This window comes from Salvelinus namaycush, chromosome 23 (assembly GCF_016432855.1).
Source record: "Salvelinus namaycush isolate Seneca chromosome 23, SaNama_1.0, whole genome shotgun sequence".
Lineage (NCBI taxonomy): Eukaryota > Metazoa > Chordata > Actinopteri > Salmoniformes > Salmonidae > Salvelinus > Salvelinus namaycush.
In genome coordinates, this window is record NC_052329.1 from 43,394,912 (window position 1) to 43,421,047 (window position 26,136).

The 26,136-nt window shown below is 40.8% G+C and overlaps 1 protein-coding gene across 3 annotated transcripts in view; it reads left to right on the forward strand.

The window, feature by feature from the left end:
- The first annotated feature begins 13,359 nt into the window (after positions 1–13,359).
- Positions 13,360–26,136, forward strand: part of LOC120018461 (beta-1,3-glucosyltransferase-like) — a 148,950-nt gene continuing 136,173 nt past the window's right edge. For 2 of the 3 annotated variants that reach the window (XM_038961682.1, XM_038961683.1), the window contains exon 1: positions 13,361–13,527. In XM_038961682.1, coding sequence (XP_038817610.1) covers positions 13,464–13,527 — 64 coding nt within the window. In that variant the 5' untranslated portion in view covers positions 13,361–13,463. Of the gene's footprint in view, positions 13,528–26,136 lie in introns of all 3 variants that reach the window. The other variant, XM_038961681.1, reaches the window with a different exon arrangement.

Here is a 26,136-nt window from a genome sequence, read left to right on the forward strand (position 1 = left end):
TTACAATATGATCTTTCTCTTGCATTTCTAAGAGGATGGTCTCTCCCCCCAAAAAAGATCTGTTTTGTTTTTTCTTTGGATTTTCTCCTACCATATCTATTGTGTTATATTCTCCTTCATTATTTTAACATTTATACAAACTACAAAGTGTTTTCTTTTCAATGGTACCAATTATATGCATATCCTGGCTTCAGGGCCTGAGCTACAGGCAGTTTACTTTGGGCATGTCATTCAGGCGGAAATGGAGAAAAAAGGAGCCTTGAGAAACATAAGAAATAGCCCAAGAAAATTTCCCAAAACCTTTTAGAAGAATAGCAACTTTGCTTAACTTTCTTCTTAAATCTATAGTTAAGGAAAAAGTGGCAGTTAAGAAGAAATATCTTTTTACGAAGGTTTTGTGAATCATCCTGCGATTGGTTGTAACAGTGTTTGCTATTTGTTTTTCAGCAACAATCTAACACATTTACAAAGTAAAAAAAAAACTAAAGCCTTTATTTATTGAAAATGATTGCTGTCTAGCATAATACAAATAAATAAGTACAAATAAATTCAACATAGTTATATTTGCTTTGACATTGTAGTTCTTACTCAACTCAAATCGTCATATCAATGCTTAATTTAACAAACAACAGTAAACATATGATATTTGGATGAAAATTTAACATTTTGATGAAGTGAAAAAACTAAAGCTGTGAACATTTGTGTTAAGTCAATTTTGTGTTGAAAATAAGGAGTGTGTGTGTGAATGTTGCTGACTCTCAGTCGGAGTCGCATGACTAGCAGTTTTGAGAAGCAGGTCCGGACCGGACCAAATCTGAACCAATCATAGACATCTATGTTTCATACGTTTGGACAGCAGTGTATACAGTAGAGTACAGTAAAGAAAAGTAGTCTATTCAGTACAGTAGAGTATACAGTGCATTGCAAAAGTATTCATCCCCTTGGCGTTTTTCCTATTTTGTTGCATTACAACCTGTAATTTAAATGGATTTTTATTTGGATTTGATGTAATGGACATACACAAAATTGTCCCAATTGGTGAAGTGAAAAGGGAAAACTTGTAAAAAAAATAAGTAAAATGGAAAAGTGATGCATGCATATGTATTCACCCCCTTTGCTATGAAGCCCCTAAATAAGATCTGGTGCAACCAATTACCTTCAGAAGTCACATAATTAGTTAAATAAAGTCCACCTGTGTGTAATCTGTACACATGATCTCAGTATATATACACCTGTTCTGAAAGGCCCCAGAGTCTGCAACACCACAAAGCAAGGGGCCCCACCAAGCATGCGGCACCATGAAGACCAAGGAGCTGTTGTGGAGAAGTACAGATCAGGGTTGGGTTATAAAAAAATATCAGAAACTTTGAACATCCCATGGAGCACCATTAAATCCATTATTCAAAAATGGAAAGAATATGGCACCACAACAAACCTGCCAAGAGAGGTCCGCTCACCAAAACTCACGGACCAGGTAAGGAGGGCATTAATCAGAGAGGCAACAAAGAGACCAAAGATAACACTGAAGGAGCTGCAAAGCTCCACAGTGGAGATCGGAGTATCTGTCCATAGGACCACTTTAAGCCGTACACTCCACAGAGCTGGGCTTTATGGAAGAGTGTCCAGAAAAAAGCCATTGCTTAAAGAAAAAAATAAGCAAACATGTTTGGTGTTCGCCAAAAGGCATGTGGGAGACTCCACAAACATATGGTAGAAGGTACTCTGGTCAGATGAGACTAAAATGTAGCTTTTTGGCCATCAAGGAAAACATTATGTCTGGCAGAAACACCTCATCACCCCGAGAAAACCATCCCCATGTTTTTCATTGGCAGGGACTGAGAAACTGGTCAGAATTGAAGGAATGATGGATGGCGCTAAATACAGGGAAATTCTTGAGGGAAACCAGTTTCAGTCTGACAGAGATTTGAGACTGGGATGGAGGTTCACCTTCCAGCAGGACAATGACCCCTGAATAGTTATGCACGCTCAAATGTTGTTTTTTTGTCTTATTTCTTGTTTGTTTCACAATAAAACATATTTTTCATCTTCAAATGTACTGTATTCTACTTTGCTCTAGTGCACTGTAATCTACTGAATTAAACTGTACTGTACTGTAATACACTGTACTCTCCTCTGCTGAATTAAACTCTACTGGACTGTGCTATGCTGTGCTGTCCAAACTTGAGAAATATACACATCTTTTCAATATACGAAAAATCCGTATTCTAGGCATCTTTTCAAGGTAATTTAGCCTACTGGGTACATTGTTACGGATCCCCTCAGAAGGGGATGAATATGCTTGTGAAAAATGAGAATATTCTTCTCATCACAATGTTTTGTGAACCTGACCTGAAATGATCACATGAATGACCTCTCCTATAGAGGAAACGCATTTCTATCTTGAAAATATTACACATAATACGCACTGTGACAACCAACCCCGGTCTCCCCTACTATCTTCACTGTTTAAGTGTGAATGTTTGCATGTTTGTGTTACATACAAAGATGTGAAACCAAATACCCCTTTGTAGCTGGTTATCATAATACTGTATAGGGGGAATCAAATAATTTATTTACATTTTAGTCATTTAGCAGACGCTCTTATCCAGAGCAACTTACAGTAATGAGTGCATATATTTTAATAATTTTTTCTTACTGGTCTCCCATGGGAATCAAATCCACAAATATGGCGCTGCAAGTGCTATGCACTACCAACTGAGCTCTACCGGAATAATATTATTAATATATTAAATATTAGTACATATTTTATTTCATTGCACTAATGCTAGTGAGAAATTGCACTAATGCTAATCAGCAACTTCCTTCAAACTGTAGATATAAACAACTAATTAAAATCCAAAATTGAAGTCACTAGTATTTCAGATACAGTATACAACTGCTACAATAAAGCAGCATTAAGCAGTCTCACAAAGTAGGGCACAAAGTAACTTTGAACAGTATGTAATCTTGTTTACAGAAAAAGCTACTAAACTGGTTCATATTTGAAGTATGAATGTATTTTATAACATATCCAACAAACACTATATATACAAAGGTATGTGGACACCTCTTCAAATTAGTGGATTCGGCAATTTCAGCCACACACGCTGCTGACAGGTGTATAAAATTGAGCACACGGCCATGCAATCTCCATAGACAAACATTGTCAGTAGAATGGCCTTACTGAAGAGCTCAGTGACTTTCAACGTGGCACCATCATAGGATGCCACCTTTCCAACAAGTCAGTTTGTCAAATTTCTGCCCTGCTAGAACTGCCCCGGTCAACTGTAAGTGCTGTTATTGTGAAATGGAAACGTCTAGGAGCAACAATGGCTCAGCCGCGAAGTGGTAGGCCACACAAGCTCACAGAACGGGACCACCGAGTGCTGAAGCGGCAGCGCGTAAAAATCGTCTGTCCTCGGTTGCAACACCCACTGCCTAGTTCCAAACTGTAAAGTTTGGTGGAGGAGGAATAAGGATCTGGGGCTGTTTTTCATGGTTCGGGCTAGGCCCCTTCCAGTGAAGGGAAATCTTAACGCTACACATACAATGACATTCCTGACAATTCTGTGCTTCCAACTTTATTGCAACAGTTTGAGGAATGCCCTTTCCTATTTCTTCTTCAGTGTGGAAGAACTTGACTGGTCTGCACAGAGCCCTGACCTCAACCCCATCGAACACCTTTGGGATGATTTGTAACGCCGACTACGAGCCAGGTCTAATCACCCAACATCAGTGCTCGACTTCACTAATGCTCTTGTGGCTAATGTTCCAACATCTTGTGGAAAGCCTTCCCAGAAGAGTGGAGGCTGTTCTTGCTGAGAGCTCCTCCAACATCGTGGGTCTCCTCTCAGCTTCCGGGTATGTGTCTTCCACAGGCACACCCACTTTCTGCAGAGAGAGAGAGCGAGAGAGAGAGAGAGAGAGAGAGAGAGAAATTGATTTCATTTTTTACATCGCTGCTTTTGGAGTCATTCAGTGATCCATCTTATGGCTCAGTACAGAAGCAGCCAATTAGTGATTGCTCTCTGCATTAAGTCCATCAAGGGATTTGGAGAGAAGGGTTCTAATAAGTCAAATTACTTATCATCCACTGATGCCCTGTGATGGCGTGCTTAATACCGCCAGATGACAGCTTAATGCAGGTCAATTAAAACACACTGTATTTACATTGACTGCTAATGAGCGAGAGGAATGTAGTCAGCTAGACAATAACGCTTGCATAAATGTTTTTCGGTTCAGGTAAATTTGATCAAACTAATTGACAATCAAAACATGCCAAGGCAATTAGTAGATGGAATCTGGGGCACATCGTTAATTGGTTCCAAACAGATGTGCTTATGTGTTGGTAAATGTTGACTAATGATGTCCTACTTGTAGTTGAGCCAGCTTGTCCAGATAGGTCAGTTTGTCCTCGTTCTCTCCTTCGTACAGCCAGTTATCTGTCACAGTCAGCAGCTCTGAGAGTCCCTTTAGCTCCTGAAAAATGTAAACAAACGTGCATTGTGATCGCTCCTCTTGGCAAAGAATCTACTACAACGTCTACTAATGTCTATGTTTCAGCAAGTTTAATCTGAAATGAGGTTTTGTACAGATAGATTCAGTCTTGTGGATATTGAATGTTTGTAAGGCCAACCATTCTGGTGCCATTCTGGTGCCATTCTGGTGCATTTCTTTATTTTTTTAAGAGTGGATTGGGAATTCCTACTAGTGTTAATACTAATAGTGTTGATACTGATAGTGTTATACTACTGCAGTGCTCAAGAACATCAGATGGGCTCTGGCATGCCAAATAATGTCCCCTAGTCAAAAATTGTCCCCTCCCTGCGTCACAATGGGATTCGATAAACTATTAGCGTCCGTTGCTATATCAACGGGGTTGTGACCTAATGATTTGAATTTCGGAGATCGTTACAGCCTACATGACGTTCATCCCCGCTATGCAAATAAGGCTGATTTTCCACAACAATTCCGCTATTCAAATGAGTTTGTGTAGCTAATAAGATGAAAACATTACTTCAAACTTAATTGTACTTCATACAATAACAGTTAGCTAGCTAGCTAACATTAGCTAAATAAACCTGTCTGGTTAGCTGGCTAACTAGCTGGCTGGCTGACAAGGCAGGCTGAGGTAAATACAGTGCTTTCAGAAAGTATTTAGACCCCTTGACTTTTTCCAAATTTTGTTACATTACAGCCTTATTCTAAAATAAAATATATATACACACAATACCCCAAAATGACAAAGCAAAAACAGTTTACATTTTTTGGGCGGCAAATTTATTAAAAAGAAAAACATACCTTATTTACATAAGTATTCAGACCCTTTGCTATGAGACTCGAAATTGAGCTCAGGTTCATCCTGTTTCCATTGAGAGTCCACCTGTGGAAAATTCAATTGATTGGACATCATTTGGAAAGGCACACACCTGTCGATATATGGTCCCACAGTTGACAGTGCATGTCAGAGCCAAAACCAAGCTGTGAGGTCGAAGGAATTGTCTGTAGAGCTCCGTGACAGGATTGCGTCGAGGCACAGATCTGGGGAAGGTTACAAAAAATGTGTGCAGCATTGAAGGTCCCCAAAAACACAGTGGCCTCCATCCTTCTTAAATGTAAGAAGTTTGAACCACTAAGAGTCTTCCTAGAGCTGGCCGCTCAGGGGAGAAATCAGGGGAGATGAGCCTTGGTCAGGGAGGTGACCAATAACCTGATGGCCACTCTGACAGAGCTCCAGAGTTTTCTCTGTGGAGATGGGCGAAACTTCCAGAAGGACAACCAACTCTGAAATCAGGCCGTTATGGTAGATTGGCCAGACGGAAGCCACTCCTCAGTAAAAAGGCACATGACAGCATGCTTGGAGTTTGCCACAAGGCACCAAGATTCTCTGGTCTGATGAAACCAAGATTGAACTCTTTGGCCTAAATGCCAAGCGTCACATCTGGAAGAAACCTGGCACCATCCCAACGGTGAAGCATGGTGGTGGCAGCATCATGCTGTGGGGATGTTTTTTAGTGGCAGGGACTGGGAGACTAGTCAGGACTGAGAAAAAGTTGAACAGAGTAAAGTACAGAGAGATCCTTGATAAAAACCTGCTCAAGATCACTCAGGACCTCAGACTGGGGCGTAGGTTCACCTTCCAACAGGACAACGACTCTAAGCACACAGCCAAGACAACGCAGGAGTGGCTTCGGGACAAGTCTCTGAATGTCCTTGAGTGGCCCATCAAGAGGCTGAACCCGATTGAACATCTCTGGAGAGACCTGAAAATAACTGTGAGGCAACACTCCCCATCCAACCTGACAGAGCTTGAGAGGATCTGCAGAGAAGAATGGGAGAAACTCCCCAAATACAGGTGTGCCAAGCTTGTAGCGTCATACATAAGACTCGAGGCTGTAATCACTGCCAAAGGTGCTTCAACAAAGTACTGAGTAAAGGGTCTGAATACTTATGTAAATGTGATATTTAAAAAAAATCCATCCTACATGACTGCTACCAGGTAAAATAGAGCCAAGCAACCAGCAGACAGTACCAACGGACGTTTTGGTTCATTACGTAGGCCGGTCACAACTTAGCAATTTCGACAGCCCTAGCAACGGAAGCTAGAACTCATTGAATTCCATTGTGACACTAGGGGGACACTTTTTGGCAGGGAGACACTATTTGATATGACAGGCCCCTCCAGTTTATATCTGAGGTAGTACACATATTCCTCCACAGAGTTTTTAGCATTGCACCTTTCTCTCTGCAGGTGGTCTTGTATGATCGTTTTCCCCGGCAGCAGTCAAAACCATGTGTTACTTATCCCAGCAAAGTCCAAAGTCAATGTTTGTTGTACATGTGATACACTAACAGACACAACAGAAGAACAAATGATTCAAAATTATTATATAGATGTGATTGGTTAAAGTTGACCCTACAGAACGCTTCTGTATATCAGTGAACAGTTTTTGTTTCCCACCATTTCCTTTTTTCTGTCAATTGTTTTTGTTATGGGAGATAGATATGAACACATATAGGAGTAGGGGGATTTGTAAGAAAACTAAACTAAACTCTCTCCTCGGAAGGCACACAGTCGGGTTGGCTGGACCTCTTTGTCTACCACATGCTGGATATGACTGCTGTTAGTTGTGTGTATTTAGTCCTAGAAGCACAGTCCCCTGGGAACTAACTATTACATTTCAGCACATTACCAGCAGGCAAAACTGGTTGAAATTACATAAATTGTTTGAAATTACATGATTATTTCATCATTTCAACCAGTTTGGCCCAATTCTGCCCAGGGGGTTGCATCTTTTGTCCACAATTAAAAGTCATGGCTCTCTAAAGATCAAGTATAGCATTATGCCTACAGGATTTGAATGACATTCATTAAACTGTATCTTATTTCTGCTGTTATTGCCAAGGCTTTAGCTCGACTGGCTAACACAGTTGTGACACTCAAGGGATCTGGATTCAAAGCAAGTCAGTCACACTGACGGTGCATTTCCACTAGCAAGCTTTCCACCAGTGTCACCAGTGTTTTTGTGTTTCCACCCCATTCTCCTCAGGGTGGACATTCTGCACTCTGAACTCACCTGGGAATGGAGAAGAGCCAGATACAAAATCGTATCTTTATCCATGAAGCACATATAGCATATGTCACACCCTGATCTGTTTCACCTGTCTTTGTGCTTGTCTCCACCCCCTCCAGGTGTCGCCCATCTTCCCATTATCCCCTGTGTATTTATACCTGTGTTCTCTGTTTGTCTGTTGCCAGTTCGTCTTGTCAGGTCTTACAAGCGTTCTTTCCCGCCTTCTTGTTTCTCTAGTTCTGTTTCCTAGTTTTTCCCGGTTCTGACCATTCTGCCTGCCCTGACCCCAGGCCTGCCTGCAGTCCTGTACCTGCCTGACTCTGATCTGATCACGAACCTCTGCCTGCCCTCAACCTGCCCTTTGCCTGCCCCGTGTTTCTAATAAATCATCTGAGAACTGTATTATCCACCTCCCGTGTCTGCATCTGGGTCATATTCTGAGTCGTGATAGCATATGTGAATTAACCACATCACAGGGATTCAAATAGGAATAAGGTTCTAAAATCAAATCACACTTTATTTATAATAGATTTCAAAATTGCAATGCACTTTGAAGTAAAAAACGACACTACTGTACAATGAAATCACATGATCATGTTATGTTTACCAATCTTTGCCTCTGGTTAGGGCAGAGAGGCCGGGTCTAAATAAAAAGCTTTTATTACGGAAGGATTCTTCCTTTATATAACGTGATCACTTCGGAGAAAGGAAGGGGAGGGTTTTTTCCAAACACCTCATGATATCTGGAAATTAATATAATACATGCCAGCATCTGTTAGGAGCAGATTTCGCAAAATTCCAATTCCAACAATTTCTGAATCTGTACCATACGGAGCAGGTAAAACAAAAACATTTAAATATTGAAACAAATAATTTTTTGAGACATGGATATGCACTTCTGAGTAACTCCAGTGAAGTTCTTGCTTACAATGTTGTCTCATCACCCTCAGTGCTCAAGGAGAGCAATATCGGGAAAGGGATGACATCACTGATGGAGAACTCACGCACAATATGGCTTCTGCTGAGGCGCGGGGAACCCCACGAGCCGGCTGAGGCCTGGGAGCCTGACCAGCCGGCAGAGGAGTGGGAGCCTGATGAGACGAGCTGGCCGAGGCGTGGGAGCCTGACGAGCCGGCCGAAGGCGTGGGAGCCTGACAGCCGGCAGAGGAGTGGGAGCCTGACGAGACGAGCTGGCCGAGGCGTGGGAGCCTGACAAGCCGGCCGAAGGCGTGGGAGCCTGACAAGCCGGCCGAAGGCGTGGGAGCCTGACGAGCCAAACGAGTCTTGTGAACCTGACAAGCCAGCTGAGGCATCCTCGGTAGACTCGGCAACGGACGCTTGATGGGGCAACTGGGTCTTGTAAACCTATCGAGCCGCCTGATGCGTGGGAGCCGTACGAGCCGCCTGAGGCGTGGGAGCCTTATGAGCCGGCTGAGGAGTGGGAGCCTGCCGAGCTAACTGAGGAATCCCTGGTTGCTCCGGTAGCGGCACTCGGATCCAACGTCACCTACACTCACAAAAAACTCCCTGATGCTCCCCCTTGGTGAGGCATTATTCTGTAATTTGTACGCTGGGAGTCGGGAAGCAAGTTAAGGGAGTGACTTTAAATAATAAATATCACAAGGTCCAAAACAAGAACCATGAGTAGCGTACAGACTTGAAACAACGGAACAGAAACAATAACGCCTAGGGAAAGAACCAAAGGGAGTGACATATATAGGGAAGGTAATCAGGCAGGTGATTGAGTCCAGGTGAGTCTGATGAGGCGCTGATGCACGTAACGATGGTGACAGGTGTGTGTAATAATAAGCACTCTGACGACCTCGAGAGCCGGAGAGGAAGAATACATGACAGTATTGCAAAATGAGTAGAAATGTATGAGATGTTTCATAAAATTGCAACGTTTTCTCTCCGCTCCATGGCAAAATATGTAGAAATGCAAGAACTGAACTTTAAAACGTAAAGTTTTCTCTGCACCGTCAAGAGGGGGGCCACTAAAATGTTTTGCAGCGAGGTGTTGGGCCCCCCAACCAAATCTCGCTTAGGGACCCCAAAAGACTAAAGCCGGCCCTGCTAGCAATGATCAACAACCAGGTTGTAATATTTTTTTTTAGAAAAAGTCAAGGGGTGTGAATACTTTCTGAAGGCACTGTATGTTTTTGATTCCAATTCTAGCACACCTGATTCAACTAATCAGTAAGCCCTTATGTGAAATGGCTGGGGAGCACCGAAATCCCTTTTGAGAAACACTAACTGTATAATCAAATATGCTGTGTACTACATGTAATTATGTTGTCTTAAAAGAGAGGGTGTCACACCAACTAGATACAGTATAACTGACATTGGCGTCATGTCAGTTATACTGTATCTAGTTGAATCTAGTTGTCCTGTGCGTTAAATGTAGTGCTGACTTGCCTTTTGAAGAACTTGCTGATCTGTGTTTTCATGGAGGGGATTTACGTGTGTGGTTCCTCCGAAGATGTCTTCGAGCTGCAACTGGGCCTTCTCCATCACTGCCACCAGAGGAACACACACGCTCTGAGCATGTCGGGATACAGCTCCTCGAACTTGGCCCTGTTCTTCAGCCAATAGCGCAGTCATTCCAAAAAGGGTCAGGACCCTGGGTCATGTTCAGTAGGGCACACTGTAACAAAACATTTTAAAACCGACTATTTATTTGAACTATTAAAGTTCAAATAAAAAAATTCTGTGTCACTCCATTTCAGTCCCTTTTCTTTCATTTTGTGCCTACTAAACATGACCTCATGGTGAGTTTTAGGGACTGTGTTGCCATGGCCACACCTGTTCATCAAGTCTTGACTGTGGAGACACAGTGTGGACATGTTCAGTTGGCACAAAACAGGTGAAAATGTTTTGCAACAGAGTGAAATTTTGTGAAATTACCTTAAATAATACTTTTCTAACTTAAACTGAAAAAAGTATCCTTTTCGCTTTCCGTTTCAAAACACTTTATCTAGTTCATCTTCCCACAGACATCCACATCATCCATAAATCACTCCATGTTGAGAAGGATGTCTGTTGAAATGCTGCTCATCAACAGTGTTGGAGAGTAGTGAACTACATGAAGTTCAACTGGTAATTGAACTACATTTTTCAGTAGCTTGGTGGTAGTTGAACTTGATTCAAATCTTGGTAGTGTGAACTCTGCACAGAAATGCTCTTCCAGCAACCAGTCAAAGTCTCTGCCTCCCAGGTAAGGGAGAAAAGCTGTGGATAAAAATATAGTTAGTGTTATAATGCTTAACAGAAATGAACAAACATGTTTTCCTTGAAAGGGAAGTTCAGTATTTTACAACTTAATGTTAGATCGGTCCTCATCCTGAAAGTAGTTTATAGACCAGGAGAAACTGTAATCCATGGTTCGGTTTTCTTTAAACAGTCAATACAAACTTCAGCTAACTTTGGCCAGCAGCAAACCACCATGCATCCCACTGCTGGCTTGCCACTAAAGCTAAGCAGGATTGGACCTGGTCGGTCCCTGGATGGGACACCAGATGCTCCTGGATGTGGTGTTGGAGGGCCAGTAGGTGGCACTCTTTCCTCTGATCTAAAAAAATATTCCAATGCCCCAGGGCAGTGATTAGGGACATTGCCCTGTGTAGGGTGCTGTCTTTTGGATGGGATGTTAAACGGGTGTCCTGACTCTCTGTGGTCAATTAAAGTTTCCATGGCACTTACAGTATCATAAGAGTAGGGATGTTAACTCTGGTGTCCTGGCTAAATTCCCAATCTGGCCCTCATACCGTCATGGCCACCTAATCATCCCAGCTTCCAGTTGGCTCATTGATCCCTGTAACTATTCCCCAGGTTGTTGCTGTAAATGAAACTATGTTCTCAGTCAATTTACCTGGTAAAATAAGAGTTAAATAAAATTTTCGCCACCACTATTTAAAAATATATGGGGGAGGTATGCGGTACCTGTAAAAAAAGGGCAAATCAACACAATTATTTGGTTTTACGTAAAAAAAAAAAAAACTGGTACAGCATGCCATCATCACTTCCATTGATTTTACATCAGATTTTATGTTATATAGTGTGTACTTATAGGCTAGCACAGTTAGGAGTTTAAGTTAGACATATTAGCATGTCTTACCTGGCTAAAGCCTTGTTTCACTTGACTTGTCCATACCTTTAACTTGCCCTGCTGAATGCACAGGCAGACAGTTGGAGAGCTGAATGTCCCATGTCAACAAAGACCATTATCTTGGATTTTACATTGGCTGATGGGAGGTCCTCTTTGTACAATATATGCCATAATTCAAAGCAACTAGAGGGAGACAGAAGACAGAGGAATATTAATGGTTCCTTGTACAGTATAATTAATTGAGCACTTTGCCAGAGGAGAAGGATCAATCTCCCGTGATACCTGCTGTGGTGTCATTGATCAGTCGGAGGCAGTTGAGACCAGCGTTAAACGTGCAGAAATAAATATATTTCACTGTGTTAATAATTTCAATATCTTTTGTCCCATTACAAACAACACGAAAACAGGTGATTGGTTAAAGCATTCTATAGTACAATCACTTTCAAGGCCTCTAAAGAATATATAGACTAGTTGACAGCATATAACCTTCACGTCTGGTTTTCATTCTTGTCTTCTAATCAGTGACTGATTTAGACCTGTGTTTTGTGTGTCCAACAGAGAACCACATTGTAAATGTGTCAATAGCCAAAATGATTACCAGATTTTTGCCTGCTACCCACAAGTATGTTTTTGGATCTAAACGATACAACAGCACTGTGGGGAGGAAAGTAATGCAGATAGTAAATCAAAAACATTTACACTGCAGCTGAAATCTCCTCAAATTGCTTATACATTCTGTTAATTTGGGAAGGGGTGAGTACTAGGCCTAAACACAACATCCAATAAACAATGAACTAATTACAAAAGTCCTGATACGAGTCTCATTCCAACAGTATTAGGAAATCTCATTACAGCTAACATCTCATGCGTAAAAAGCAGGGAGAAAGAAAACATTATGATAGGGACCATATTTCAGAGTTGGGTTGTGTGAGGCTACACTTTAAACAAAATGACATGACGACTAAGTTTCTCATATGGCACATGCACTTATTTATGTATTTTTAAAGACTTCATCATTGGCAGTGTATAAGATAAAACAAAAAAATAATCTAAGTAATGGTTGCACAAAAATAACTGCGCAAACCAAGCTCCCAAATATTGAAATGAGCCCCTCTAACTGGGCTTGGTGAGTCTGGCCTGTGTTCGCTAGCCTGTGTTGGGCTGGTGTAGTCCTGTGTGGCTCAGTTGGTCGAGTAGCGGTGCCTGCCATGACAGGGTTGTAAATGCGATTCTCACGGGGGATCAGTAAATTGTTTCTGATAAGAGTGTCTGCTAAATGACTAAAATGTAGGCTAATGGGGTCATGTTTGCTTGGAATCTGATTGAAGCCTAAATATTTCAAAGGGATTCAATGATTATCCTTTACTGTAGACGTAATGACTGTAGCTACCGAAATCTATTGTTTGGAATGTTATAATAAAATAGGCCTAATGAAGCAAGTGTGTTTAGCCTACGTTGCAAAGCTATTTGTGCAGGCTGGTTAAATATAGACAAATAAAGATAGGATAAATGTAAATGCTATGTGAATTATTTTTAATTTGATAGGTACAATTGTGCCAACCAGGAAAGACACGGGGTTTGTTATTGTAGCCTAGTAAGCACGACTTTTAACAGTGCACCATTTGACCACAAGAGCGCGCCTGAGCCACATTAGTGGCGGTGAACATGCCAAAATCTCGTATCTTTCTCTTGTCCTAAAAATTGTGCACAAAAAAAAAGCATTCCGTTCCAAACACTGTCAAAGCCACACCGGAGGCTGTCAGCATCTCACTCTGTCTCGCACGATGATCCCTGAAAACCCAGATGTCGTACACACCGTTGCTTTTTATTTACTTTTTCTGTCGTTCGGTAAGTATTGGTTGATTTACCGTTCTATTTGAAGTTATGCGCATTTTACTCGTGCTTTATGTGGCAAGTGGCTGCTTTAAGCAGGGAGTAGAGCAAGCTAAGATTATGCGTTGTTGGGAAACCGTGTTGCACATTGGAATAGTTAACTTTAGCTAGCCATGTAGCTAGCCTACAGATGACTGGACCTTGTGCATCTGGTTAAAAACTTCCAATTGGATTAGCTACACATTCGTTCACGACCGTTGGTGTTACATTGTGTCTTTAGTTCATTATGAATTGCCTAAACGCATGTTTTTCCTAGGATATAGGACTCTGTGGAAGCTAGCGACTGTATTTTGAGTATAGTTTAAACTTCTTGACCAGTGGCATATTCATTACGCCGATTATGTTGCAAAACGTTTCTTTAACGGAACCAAAGGAAACGGGTAGAGACCAAATGAATTTGTCCAATAGAAACTTTCGTTTTGGCTCTGTTTGGTTCTTATACGGTAAACGGTTTCCGTAATGAATATGCCCCAGTGGTTTCCAGGCTGTTGCGCGCGCAGCTTGTGGGTGTGAGAGTTGTAGCCTTCATTCTCTGAGAAATACTTTTACAATTGTATTCTTTGATAACTCCACCAAATAACTCAACGTGATGCATGCATGTGCGAAGAATTGCTGCTAGGGTTATTACAGCAGCTCAGTGGCTAACTTTAAATTAGCGCGCTATTGCATTAAAATTCAGGTAACAGATTAACAATACCTAAAGACTGCAGCCAGGCATAATGCATTATGATGTGGTTATGCATTGTAAGACTTGTCATAAGTTTCCCGAGTGGCGCAGCGGTCTAAGGCACTGCATCTCAGTGCTAGAGGCGTCACTACAGACACTAATGGTTCGAATCCAGGCTGTATCACAACCGGCGTGATTGGGAGTCCCATAGGGCGGTTCACAATTGGCCCAGCGTCGTTAGGGTTTGGCCGGGGTAGGCCGCAAAAGAATTTGTTCTTAAAACTGACTTGCCTAGTTAAATAAAGGTTACATTTTTAAAAAGTATTAATAATGATCAATTTCAATGATACTGACTAAATGTTAAATAAGAACTTATAAAGTATGCAAACTAATGTTTTTCTCTCTGTTGTTATTCAGCAAACCTGGGTTCAAATTCGAGGTCGACCGAATATGATTTTTCAACGCCGATACCGATTATTGGAGGACCAAAAAAAGCCAATACCGATTAATCGGCCGATTTAAAAGAAAAAAGTATTTAAAAAAAAAAGAAGTTTTTTTTTGTTTTGTTAATTGTGTATATGTATGTGTAATAATGTCAATTACAACAATACTGAATGAACACTTATTTTAACATAATACATGATTTAAAATCTATTTAGTCTCAAATAAATGAAACAACATGTTCAATTTGGTTTAAATAATGCAAAAACACAGTGTTGGAGAAGAAAGTAAAAGTGCAATATGTGCCATATAAAAAAGCTAACGTTTAAGTTCCTTGCTCAGATTATGAGAACATATGAAAGCTTGTGGTTCCTTTTAACATGAATCTTCAATATTCCCAATTAAGAAGTTTTAGGTTGTAGTTATTATAGGACTATTTCTCTATACCATTTGTATTTCATATACCTTTGACTATTGGATGTTCTTATAGGCACTATAGTATTGCCAGCCTAATCTCAGGATTTGATAGGCTTGAAGTCATAAACAGCGCAATGCTTGAAGCACAGCAAGGAGCTGCTGGCAAACGCAGGAAAGTGCTGTTTGAATGGATGCTTACGAGCCTGCTGCTGCCTACCACAGCTCAGTCAGACTGCTCTATCAAATATCAAATCATAGACTTAATTATAATATAATAAACACACAGAAATACGAGCCTTAGGTCATTAATATGTTCAAATCCGGAAACTATCATTTCGAAAACAAAACGTTTATTCGTTCAGGGAAATACGGAACCGTTCCGTATTTTATCGAATGGGTGGCATCCATAAGTCTAATTATTGCTGTTACATTGCACAACCTTCAATGTTATGTCATACTTATGTAAAATTCTGGCTAATTAATTACGGTCTTTGTTAGGAAGAAATGGTCTTCACACAGTTCGCAACGAGCCAGGCGGCTCAAAATGCTGCATATACCCTGACTCTGCTTGCACAGAACGCAAGAGAAGTGACACAATTTCCTTAGTTAAAATAAATGAATGTTAGCAGGCAATATTAACGAAATATGCAGGTTTAAAAATATATACTTGTGTATTCATTTTAAGAAAGGCATTGATGTTTATGGTTAGGTACACATTGGTGCAACGACAGTGCTTTTTTTCGCGAATGTACTTGTTAAATCATCACCCGTTTGACGAGTAGGCTGTGATTCGAGGATAAATTAACATGCACCGCATTGATTATATGCAATGCAGGACAAGCTAGATAAACTCGTAATATCATCAACCATGTGTAGTTAACTAGTGATTATGTTAAGATTGATTGTTTTTTATAAGATAAGTTTAATGCTAGCTAGCAACTTACCTTGGCTCTTTGCTGCACTCGTGTAACAAGTGGTCAGCCTGCCACACAGTCTCCTCGTGGAGTGCAATGTAATCGGCCATAATCGGCGTCCAAAAATGCAGATTACCGATTGTTATGAAAAGTTGAAATCGGATCTAATTAATCGGCCATGCCGATTTAATCGGTCGACCTCTAGCTCAAATACTATTTGAATTCTTTAAAATACACTACATGACCAAAATTATGTGGACACTTGCTCGTCCAACATCTCATTTGAAAGTCATGGGCATTAATATGGAGTTGGTCCCCCCCTTTGCTGCTATAACAGCTTCCACTCTTCTGGGAAGGCTTTCCACTAGATGTTGGAACATTGCTGCGGGGACATGCTTCCATTTAGCCACAAGAGCATTAGTAAGGTCGGCACTGATGTTGGGTGATTAGGCCTGGCTCGCAGTCGGTGTTCCAAATCATCCCAAAGGTGTTTGATGGGGTTGAAGTCAGGGCTCTGTGCAGGCCAGTCAAGTTCTTCCACACCGATCTCGAGAAACGATTTCTGTATGGACCTCGCTTTGTGCACGGGTGCATTGTCATGCTGAAACAGGAAAGGGCCTTCCCCAAACTGTTGCCACAAAGTTGGAAGCACAGAATCGTCTACAATGTCATTGTATGCTGTAGCGTTAAGATTTCCCTTCACTAAAATTAAGGGGATTAGCCCGAACCATGAAAAACAGCCCCAGACCATTATTGCTCCTCCACCAAACTTTACAGTTTGGAACTAGGTAGTGGGTGTTGCAACCGAGGACAGACGATTTTTACGTGTTTCAGTACTTGGCGGTCTCGTTCTGTGAGGTTGTGTGGCCTGCCACTTCGCAGCTGAGCCGCTGTTGCTCCTAGACTTTTCCACTTCACAATAACAGCACTTAAAGTTGACCGGTGTTAGGGTTGCGAAAGTTCAACTGAGATAGGAACAGTAGCACACCTGAACTTGGTTAAAATAATTGTTTAATTCAAAAGTTAATAAATGGCAAATACATTTTTCGTATATACGGGTTCACTGCACCACCCCGCAGGGTGGAACAGAGAAGACACTTGTTCCTGACAAAGATAGTATATTATACTCGTGACAGAGGTTAGTTCCCACTTCCGAGCCGGCCTGTCAGAGTAGAGACTGGGCGTGGTTTAGACTCACCCAGCCTATCGTTGATGTTGGCACATAAGCTGGTCCCAGCTTCTTTGCACTTTCTGGTGTCCTTTCGCTGTTGCTGTGTAGATTACGCTCCTTCACCCCAGAGACTGGGGTCAGACAGTTTTATAACATTGTCTGAGATATCTGCACCTGTATACATTGTCCACTGTTCTCGCTCAAGGCTAACTACAGCTTCCCAGCTTCTTATCTGGCTCTAACTGTTACTTCCAGCACACACACACAGACATCCAGGCGCCCAGGCCAACAGGTTGTCAATATCCAATCACATATGATATAGTTGCTAATCACGTTTGTTATAGTATTCAATCACATATGATATAGTTGCTAATCACGTTTGTTATAGTATTGGGTTATAGTGCATGACTCAGAACCTCACATATGTTCTTCGTGTGTATAGCTTATCTGTTATTGTCCATTGTACACCTCAGTCAGCAGTCTCATGATTCACCCCCTCCTGTGTCTCTCTAAGATTAGCACAGTCTCGGTCACACAGTACAGCTTCACACTACTGATACATTTGTTGCATACACACACATATTTCATACAGTACAGCGCTCTCTTTAACACACACACATTTCAGGCTGTGGCCTCATGGTTAGGCCCTGAGCACTGGTAAGAGTAGAGAACAATGGAAAATGCAGGTTCACAAGAGTCAGCAATTCAAACTTTAATGCATAAGAAGCCCTACTAGCTTATAGTTAGTTAAGCATGTCAAAAAACCTTATAAAAACCCCACACCGGGGCAGCTCTAGCAGGGCAGAAATTTGACTGACTGGTTGGAAAGGTGGCATGCTATGACAGTGCCAGGTTGAAAGTCACTGAGCTCTTCAGTAAGGCCATTCTACTGCCAATGTTTGTCTATAGAGATTGCATGGCTGTCTATTCGATTTTATACACGTCAGCAACGGGTGTAGCTGAAATAGCCAAATCCACTAATTTGAAGGTGTCCACATACTTTTGTATATCTAGTGTAATTTGAGGGGGAGGTTTTCTGGACACAGGTTAAGCATAGTCCTGGACTAAAAAGCGCTTTCAATGGAGATTCTCTATTGAGCTTGCTTTTTATTCCAGGAATAGGTATAATCTATGTCCAGGAAACCGCCCTCAAGTGTTTGTCAGGTGGGCAGTGTTTGCTCTTTTGGGACTTTTTTATTGGTTCCATTGGAACAGGCAGGCTCAATCAGGCACAGCTAAAGCGTTTGAAATGATTTAAAAACCCCCTCCAGAGTGCAATGTCGCCCCTATTTCGACGTAATTTCTGTCCCATAGCGTAAATTGTCGTTTTTAGGTTCTACCTCTGAAGAATGACGCAGGCTGCTAATACATATTCACAAATTGGGGGTGGGAACGTTGTGGTGATTTCTAGCTCCAAAATAACTGAAACTTGACAAATTATCCAAAGGATTATTATAATTTGCTGGTAAAAAAAGTGGAGGTGCTAAAACATGTTTACACCCCATTTTAATTTGCTCCATGGCTCAGGCAGCCAAGTGTAGGCTTCTGCGACAAGCTGTTTGACTCAGCCAAAGATGATCTATTATATTGCTCCGCTCAGTTGCGACTCGTGAAGATGGAAGTACTTTGCAGGTGTTTACGATGAATAAACAATGCCATGCTGGTGGGTGGCAACATTCAAATAAAACCCAGCCCTGAAAAGAAACGTAGACTGTAAAGTGTGTGCACGTCATATCATAGGGGAAACACATGGCATTGGCATGAAAAAGATCAGAAGTTACCCCTTCGGATTTCCCACTTCAACCTCAATATATCATACTTTGACTAAAACAATGACTTATTGACTTATCCTTGTGTAACATCATGTGTAGGCTAAGCTATGGGCATAGTCTTTCAGCTGGAAAAAAAGTGAATTTCTGAATTTCTGCTCTTGTGGGTGTTTAATCATTTAGGATTTGAACTCGGGTCTGCTATTCATTATTCACCATAGTGGTTACAGATTATGTAACCATCTTGTCCACGCTGTACTGTTGTTACTAACAGTCTCATGAACATTAATGTAATTGTTGAATGGCATAAGTGAATGGAATAGATGTTACATGAATTTCTGTTATACCACAGGTTTATAGACTAGCCTATTGTACGGGCAACCAACTCGCTGGCCTTGTCTTTAGTGTCCACCCTGAGATTGAAAGATTGGGAGTTCGATCCCTGGCCGAGTCATACCAAAGACTGTAAAAAATGGGACCCGATGCGTCTCTGCTTGGCACTCGGCAGATATATTGGCCGGGGTAAGGTCCTGCGATAGACTAGCATCCTGTCCGGGGGTATACTTGTACATCACGCTGCCTCACGCTACAGAAACAGGATATGGTTCCTGCTCCTATGAGCTGTTCCGTCTCCTACCTACTTCTATTGTATGGACAGATCATTGCCTTGCTGTGGTTCAAGCAGATCTGTGGATGCATAGCCTGGCTGACCGGACTCACGTGTTACACTGGTCTGGACAAGAGTCCGTTTGTTGGCGCAATATTCACACAAAAATTGGCTTGAGCTTTGATTGGTTCAACAAAGAACCCTGGAGGGAATGAGAACTCTCCTTGTTTGGATTTGAAAATCCAACAGTTGTATTGGAAGGGGGCAGCCCTCGGTGTGTGTAGTTGTTTAAGTGAGAGGGGAACTAATCGACACTTCACTCTTGTTTTGTTAACTGTTTTGTCTCAAGCCACTATCATTCAGTGTCCAATCTATATGAATAGAAAACCCTGAAAGTTCTAAAATATTCAACCAAACAATACATGTACTGTGGGACTATATTATGGCTGAAGGTTTTAGCCCTGAAACCTTGTGCTAAAGGCCTGTGTGTGGATGGCGCTCACAAATCAGCTCTCATCATGTCAATGGTGACTGTTGAGAGCAATCCTGTAGGTTACTGTATAATGCATGTTTATATACAGTACAATATGATGCGTATCAGGGTAAGGGTCAATCACAATATCAATTCAGGCAGTACATTGAAATCCAGTTCATGAATTGAGAATGGACAATTATTTTCTATGAGAATTTGTCAATTCAGTAATTGAATTACTTCAACTGCTGAATTGATTGATTTGAAAATCACAAGAATTAAAACAACCCTGATGCACAGAATTAGACTAGAATAACAATAGAGTAAAACATTTCCCTATGATAGGAGTCAGGGTGAAAGAGGAAGATAGTTTAATCAGAGGAACAACTGGATATGTTCGACCCTTAATTTCTGGTGATACAGTCAGTACAGTGTTTTGCCATAAAGCTCATTGCTCTTTCCCCCATCCTAGTATAGAACCCAGAGTAGTTCAAGGCTCATCTCTTGACCAGCAGCATGATTCATTCTGTATTTTTACCTTTGCGTGTGTTTCCGTGCGTGCTACCAACCACGATCGTCATGGCGGTCTCACAAAATCAATACATTTTCATGAAATAGGGTCTACCTTGTTGGTTTTTCCCTGACCTTAACACGAACACTGCATTTTCATATTCCTAGTCCTCTCGCTGGGGGTTAAAGGTGAAAACAGTTCTAATATGGTGGCATTCTTAAGGTTTGCCGTTGCACTGAGAAACGAAAGGGCAACCAGCTGAACAAATGTTGTCGTCACAACCAGTAAGAGGAAATTGCTTTGAGGCACAGGAGATCACGCGTGCATGAAATGTGGTGACACATGAAAAGCTCTCAAACAAAGTTCCCCTCGCTCTCACGTGCTGAACACACCGCACACACCATCGCACGCAAGTTGATTTTGTCCACCCACACCAGACGTGATCAGGACACGCAGGTTGAAATATCAAAACAAGCTCGGAACCAATTATATTAATTTGGGGACAGGTCGAAAAGCATTTAACATTTATAGCAATTTAGCTAGCTGTTGCTAGCTAATTTGTTCTGGGATATAAACATTGGGTTGTTATTTTACCTGAAAGGCACAAGGTCCTCTACTCAATTAACCCACAGATAAAACCGTCAACCGAGTTCCTTTCTAGTAATCTCTCCTCCTTCCTTTAGGGTTCTTCTTCTTTGGACTTGATATGGCGGTTGGCAACCGACTGGAGTGTGGACCTCAGTTCATCTTTCAATCACCCACGTGGGTATATGTTCCTAAAAACCATTGAGGAGATGGGAGAGGCAGGACTCGCGGTGCTTCGAGCGTCACAAATAGAACAGCGCAATGATTTGAATAACATGTATGTGTACATTTATTTTGCAGCACATGCAACGCGTCTGGTCAGCATGTTAGACCATGTACATAGCTCACTATTCCCTTTGATATTTTAGCAATCTGTCTCATTGCAAGGGAATTGGAAAGTGAAGACATTGTTGAAAACAGCAAGGCTAGCCTATTTATACTGCGGGGTGTGTAGTGAGGTCCTCTCAGCAGTATCACTTGTGGCATCATGCAGGCAGTGCACGCCAAGCTGTCTGTTGCCTATCTTTCTCTAGGGACCTCCATGAAAGATGGCAAGTTGCAACAGATGTAGCAGAATGTGGAGTGAACTTGGATGTATTGCTGCACGAAGCTGCGTTTCGAGCCAAATGTTGCATTTTTAATCCTAGCTGATAGGATTGAGAGCCTGGAAGACCAGATGAGAATGTTGCAGCCAGTCTTTCTGGTGGAACCCAGATCGTTTGTGTTACTTACTATGATGAATCCATCATTAAGTGGATTTTAGACCGCTTCCCATCTCTCAACTATTAATAATCAAGATTGGGATTTCGCTCTCCGAACTTTTGTCGTTTATCTTTGGAATAATTTACATGCAACTTTAACACCCCTTCTCTCTAAGCTGAAGGAGAGCTTATTAAAAACCCACATAAAAACCCTCATTTAAAAAAAAATATTTTCGAGATCCTCTTAAAACAATCATATGCAATGGTGCTCAGATATGTATTGCCTATCATTTTGCCATTTCATCATTTTGTAATTTGGCCATTCACGTCAGGTTTATGATCATTTCATAGTGGTTAAAGTGATACTTAAGGATTTTGGCATTGAAGCCCTTTACAGTATCTACTTCCACGAGTCGGATGAACTCATGGATACCATTTTTATGTCTCTGTAACCTGTATGGAGGTAGTTATGTGAGCCAATGCTAACTAGCGTTAGCGCAATGACGAAGTCTATGGTATCTGCCAGCAGTTACCATAGACCTCTGGTCTATGCACCAACGCTAGTTAGCAACTTCCTTCAAACTGCACACAGAGACACACAAATGGTATCCACAAGTTCATCTGACTCTGGGGAGGTAGATAAAGGGCTTCACAATCCTGAAGTATCACTTTAAAGTCCTGGTCTGCCCACCCACTATATCTAACTATAAGAGGAGCTAATGCAGTCATCACTATGGACATCATTCAGTTCTACTCTGTCGGTAGTAATGAATTCCACTCTGTGCCATTTATAGGTTTGTTCGTACATACTATTTAGGCGTACTCCAGCAGTTAGTGTCTGACCAAGCAACAGCATTTGCTCCCCCACTGTGTGAATTAAGTGTGTCAGCTGTACTGTAGCTACTTTGTGATTGAGCTGTACTGTGGTAGGTCTATAGAATTGTATATAGAACATGTATGATAGTGAATTATAGGCTCTCTATGGGTAGGTCTGTGTGTGTGTCTGCCGTAATATAGGACTGTGTGTATGTGTTTCGGCCATACTGTAGGTGTGTGTGAGTGTCAGTGTATTTCAGCCATACTGCAGGACTGTGTGTTACATTGTTCCTTTAATCAGCTGTTCTGAAGGCCACCCCCAGTAAAACCATGTTCCTGTTTGGCCTGGTAATAAAGAAATGCAGCGGCCATGACTAAAGCCAAACAAGTTTCTTGTGTGTGTGTGTCCGCACGGCAAGCATTTGTACATTCTCTATGCCAAAACAGTACAGAGTTACTGTAGTCACCCACCTTTCTAGTCATCTTGAAACAGCTAGGTCTTGTCTTGAAGTCACTTAGGGGCAATTCAACGGTAATGGAATTACGCTTTGACTCAAATTTTTCACTGTAAAATCTATGCCAAACAAAAATCATTGATTTCAAAGTTTAACAAACCATACAACTCTATGCACAAGGACTACTTTGAACAATTTACACAGTATATTTTACCATAACACATTTACTGGATGATCTGTGCAGATGCAAAGTTTGGTAACAGAATTATGGTAAAATCTCCCTCAGTTTTTTATGCGATCACGTTTTCAAAAAATCTGTTCCGAATTAAGATTCAAAGATGTCTGCAGAAAGAATGAGGTGGTGTCAGCTATAGGGCTGTGACGGTCTTGGAATTGGAGGTTACATTAATTGGCCAGGCCAATACACACGGTCAATGACATAACCGTTAAAGGCTGGCTTTATTTCTGCAGCTTCACTATTACCATTACACTTCGTTATTATCAGTAGCATTTCATTATTTTTATTATTCGAGTTATTACCTCTAAATATTAGTCTCGTATACAAATTAAGAAATGTCAGATAGGAGAGGATTGTCACATTTTCGTATTGACACAACTTAACACAGGCTATCGGCCTCAAAAGAAATGTGCAATTTCGCTATTGCATTACACAGCGTTACTGGTTTTTCTTTCTCTTTCCCTTTTAATTTATTTTTCGTATTGTTTTTGATGTGTCCATTTTGTTTAAATGTGTGTTACTGTTGTCTTAGGCCTTTAAGACCCTATGTATAAAAAAAATATTTAAAAAAGTCAATTCTGTTTGTACACTTGTTTACATGGATGCTTCTTAATAAAACCTATTTTAAACAAGCCATTACACTTTGTTATTATCATGCCATTTCATTATTATTATTCAGGTTATGAATAATAAATATTAATCTACAAATTAAGAAATGCTAGATTGGACAGAATCTGTCACATTTTCGTATTGACACAGGATGACAGAGTCAAAATAAAGATGTATGCCCACTTGTCTGTTAGCTTTTCTGTATATACAATTTTTCAATCTGGATCCTATTTTGACGCTAAAACCATTCCCATGAAGTCCGATGGTTTTTCTCCCACTTTTCCCTAAATATTTGCATAACTTCACAAACCCTACTGTTGCTGCCATTTGAAGGCAGTGGCATTGGCATATGTTCTTCAAAGAGAGGATGCCGTAATGGGCGGCAGGTACCCTAGTGGTTAGAGCATTGGATTAGCGTTGGATCGAATCCCCGAGCTGAAAAGGTACAAATCTGTCGTTCTGCCCCTGAACAAGGCAGTTAACCCACTGTTCCTAGGCCGTCATTGAAAATAAGAATTTGTTCTTAATTGACTTGCCTAGTTAAATAAAGGTAACATTTTTTGTTGTTGTTGAGAAATAACGTAGCATAAGCTACTGGATCATGCTAGGAGCGTCCAGCCAGGCTACTTTATGAAACTTTCTGAATGGACATATAGACCTATATTGTTACAAATGACGGAGTCAGCCATGATTCACCAAACAATATTTTGAAAGAGGAAGCAAAGTATTTTAAGCATATGTTTTCATTTCAGTCTCCATCTCCACTAACCGAAGTTAATTGTAAGGATTTGTTTCTATTATTCATGTGAAATTTAACAGCTGTACAGAAAGACTCATGTGAAGGCCAAATTACAGAGGTGAAACTTCTTGATGCAATTAAAGCCTTTAAGTCCGGGATAACGCCAGGGCTGGATGGCATACCAGTTGAGGTATACCAAACAATAGAGCACTATTAATTATCTGCGAAACCAGGCCTGGTATTCACAGCTGACTTTGAAAAGGCCGTTGATAAAGTATGACTGGAGTTTATATAGAATGCCTGGAATATTTACATTTTGGAGAATATCTTATACAATGAGTTAAAGTTATGTATAGTAACCCTAGGTGTAAAATTGAAAATAATGGCTAGTTCTCAGAAAGTATTCAACTGTCAAGAGGAGGAAAACAAGGTTGTCCACTATCGGCATATTTATTATGACCATCGAAATGTCAGATACTAAAATCAGATCCAACAATAATATTAAGGGGCTAAAAATCCAAGGCTTAAAAATAAAGGTGTCATTGTACGCTGAGGATTCGTGTTTTCTTTTAAATCCACAATATGGATCCCCACAGCCTCATAGAGGATCTAGATACTTTTTCTAACTTGGATTACAACCAAATTATGATAAATGTACATATTGGATCACTAAAAAAATACAACTTTTACATTACTGTGTAGTTTACCAATAAAATGGTCTGACGGCGAATTGGACATACTCGGTAGTCATATCCAGAAAGAAAGGAATGATCTCACTACAATATTTTTAGTTAGCCAAAATAGATAAGATCTTGATACCATGGAAAGGAAAATACCTGTCTATTTCTGGAACAATCACCCTGAATAACTCTTTAGTCATATCACAGTTTACCTATTTGCTTATGGTCTTGCCTACACCTAGCGACTTGTTTAAAAAAAATTATATGAGCAAAAAATATACCTTTTTATTTGGACTGGCATGTCAGACAAAATTAAACAGGCCTATTTATATAATGAATATGATTTCAGAGGGCAGAAATTATTAAATATTAAAGCATTAGACCTCTCACTAATGGCTTGTCATACAAAAGTTATACTTAAATCTGAACAGGTTCTCTAACAGATTAGTAAGAATATCTCACCCCATGTTCAAGAATAGCCTTTTTCCCCCTTAATCAGATTACAACCTCTCACTTTCAGTTATTTGAAAATGAAATAATCTCCAAAATATCGCTATTTTTATAACAAGCCATTGAAAGTTTGTTGTAATTTTAGTTTAATCCACCAGAAAAGACAGAACAAATATTATGGTGTTACGCACGCCTCTAAGAAGAGGGAACGCAACACCCTGCTGTGAAGCAACAGAGGTATGGGACTGTAGGTGCGAGAAAGGACGACAAAAGGCAGAATTGACCGTTAACTAGGATTTATTTCCTTTACACGGTAATATGG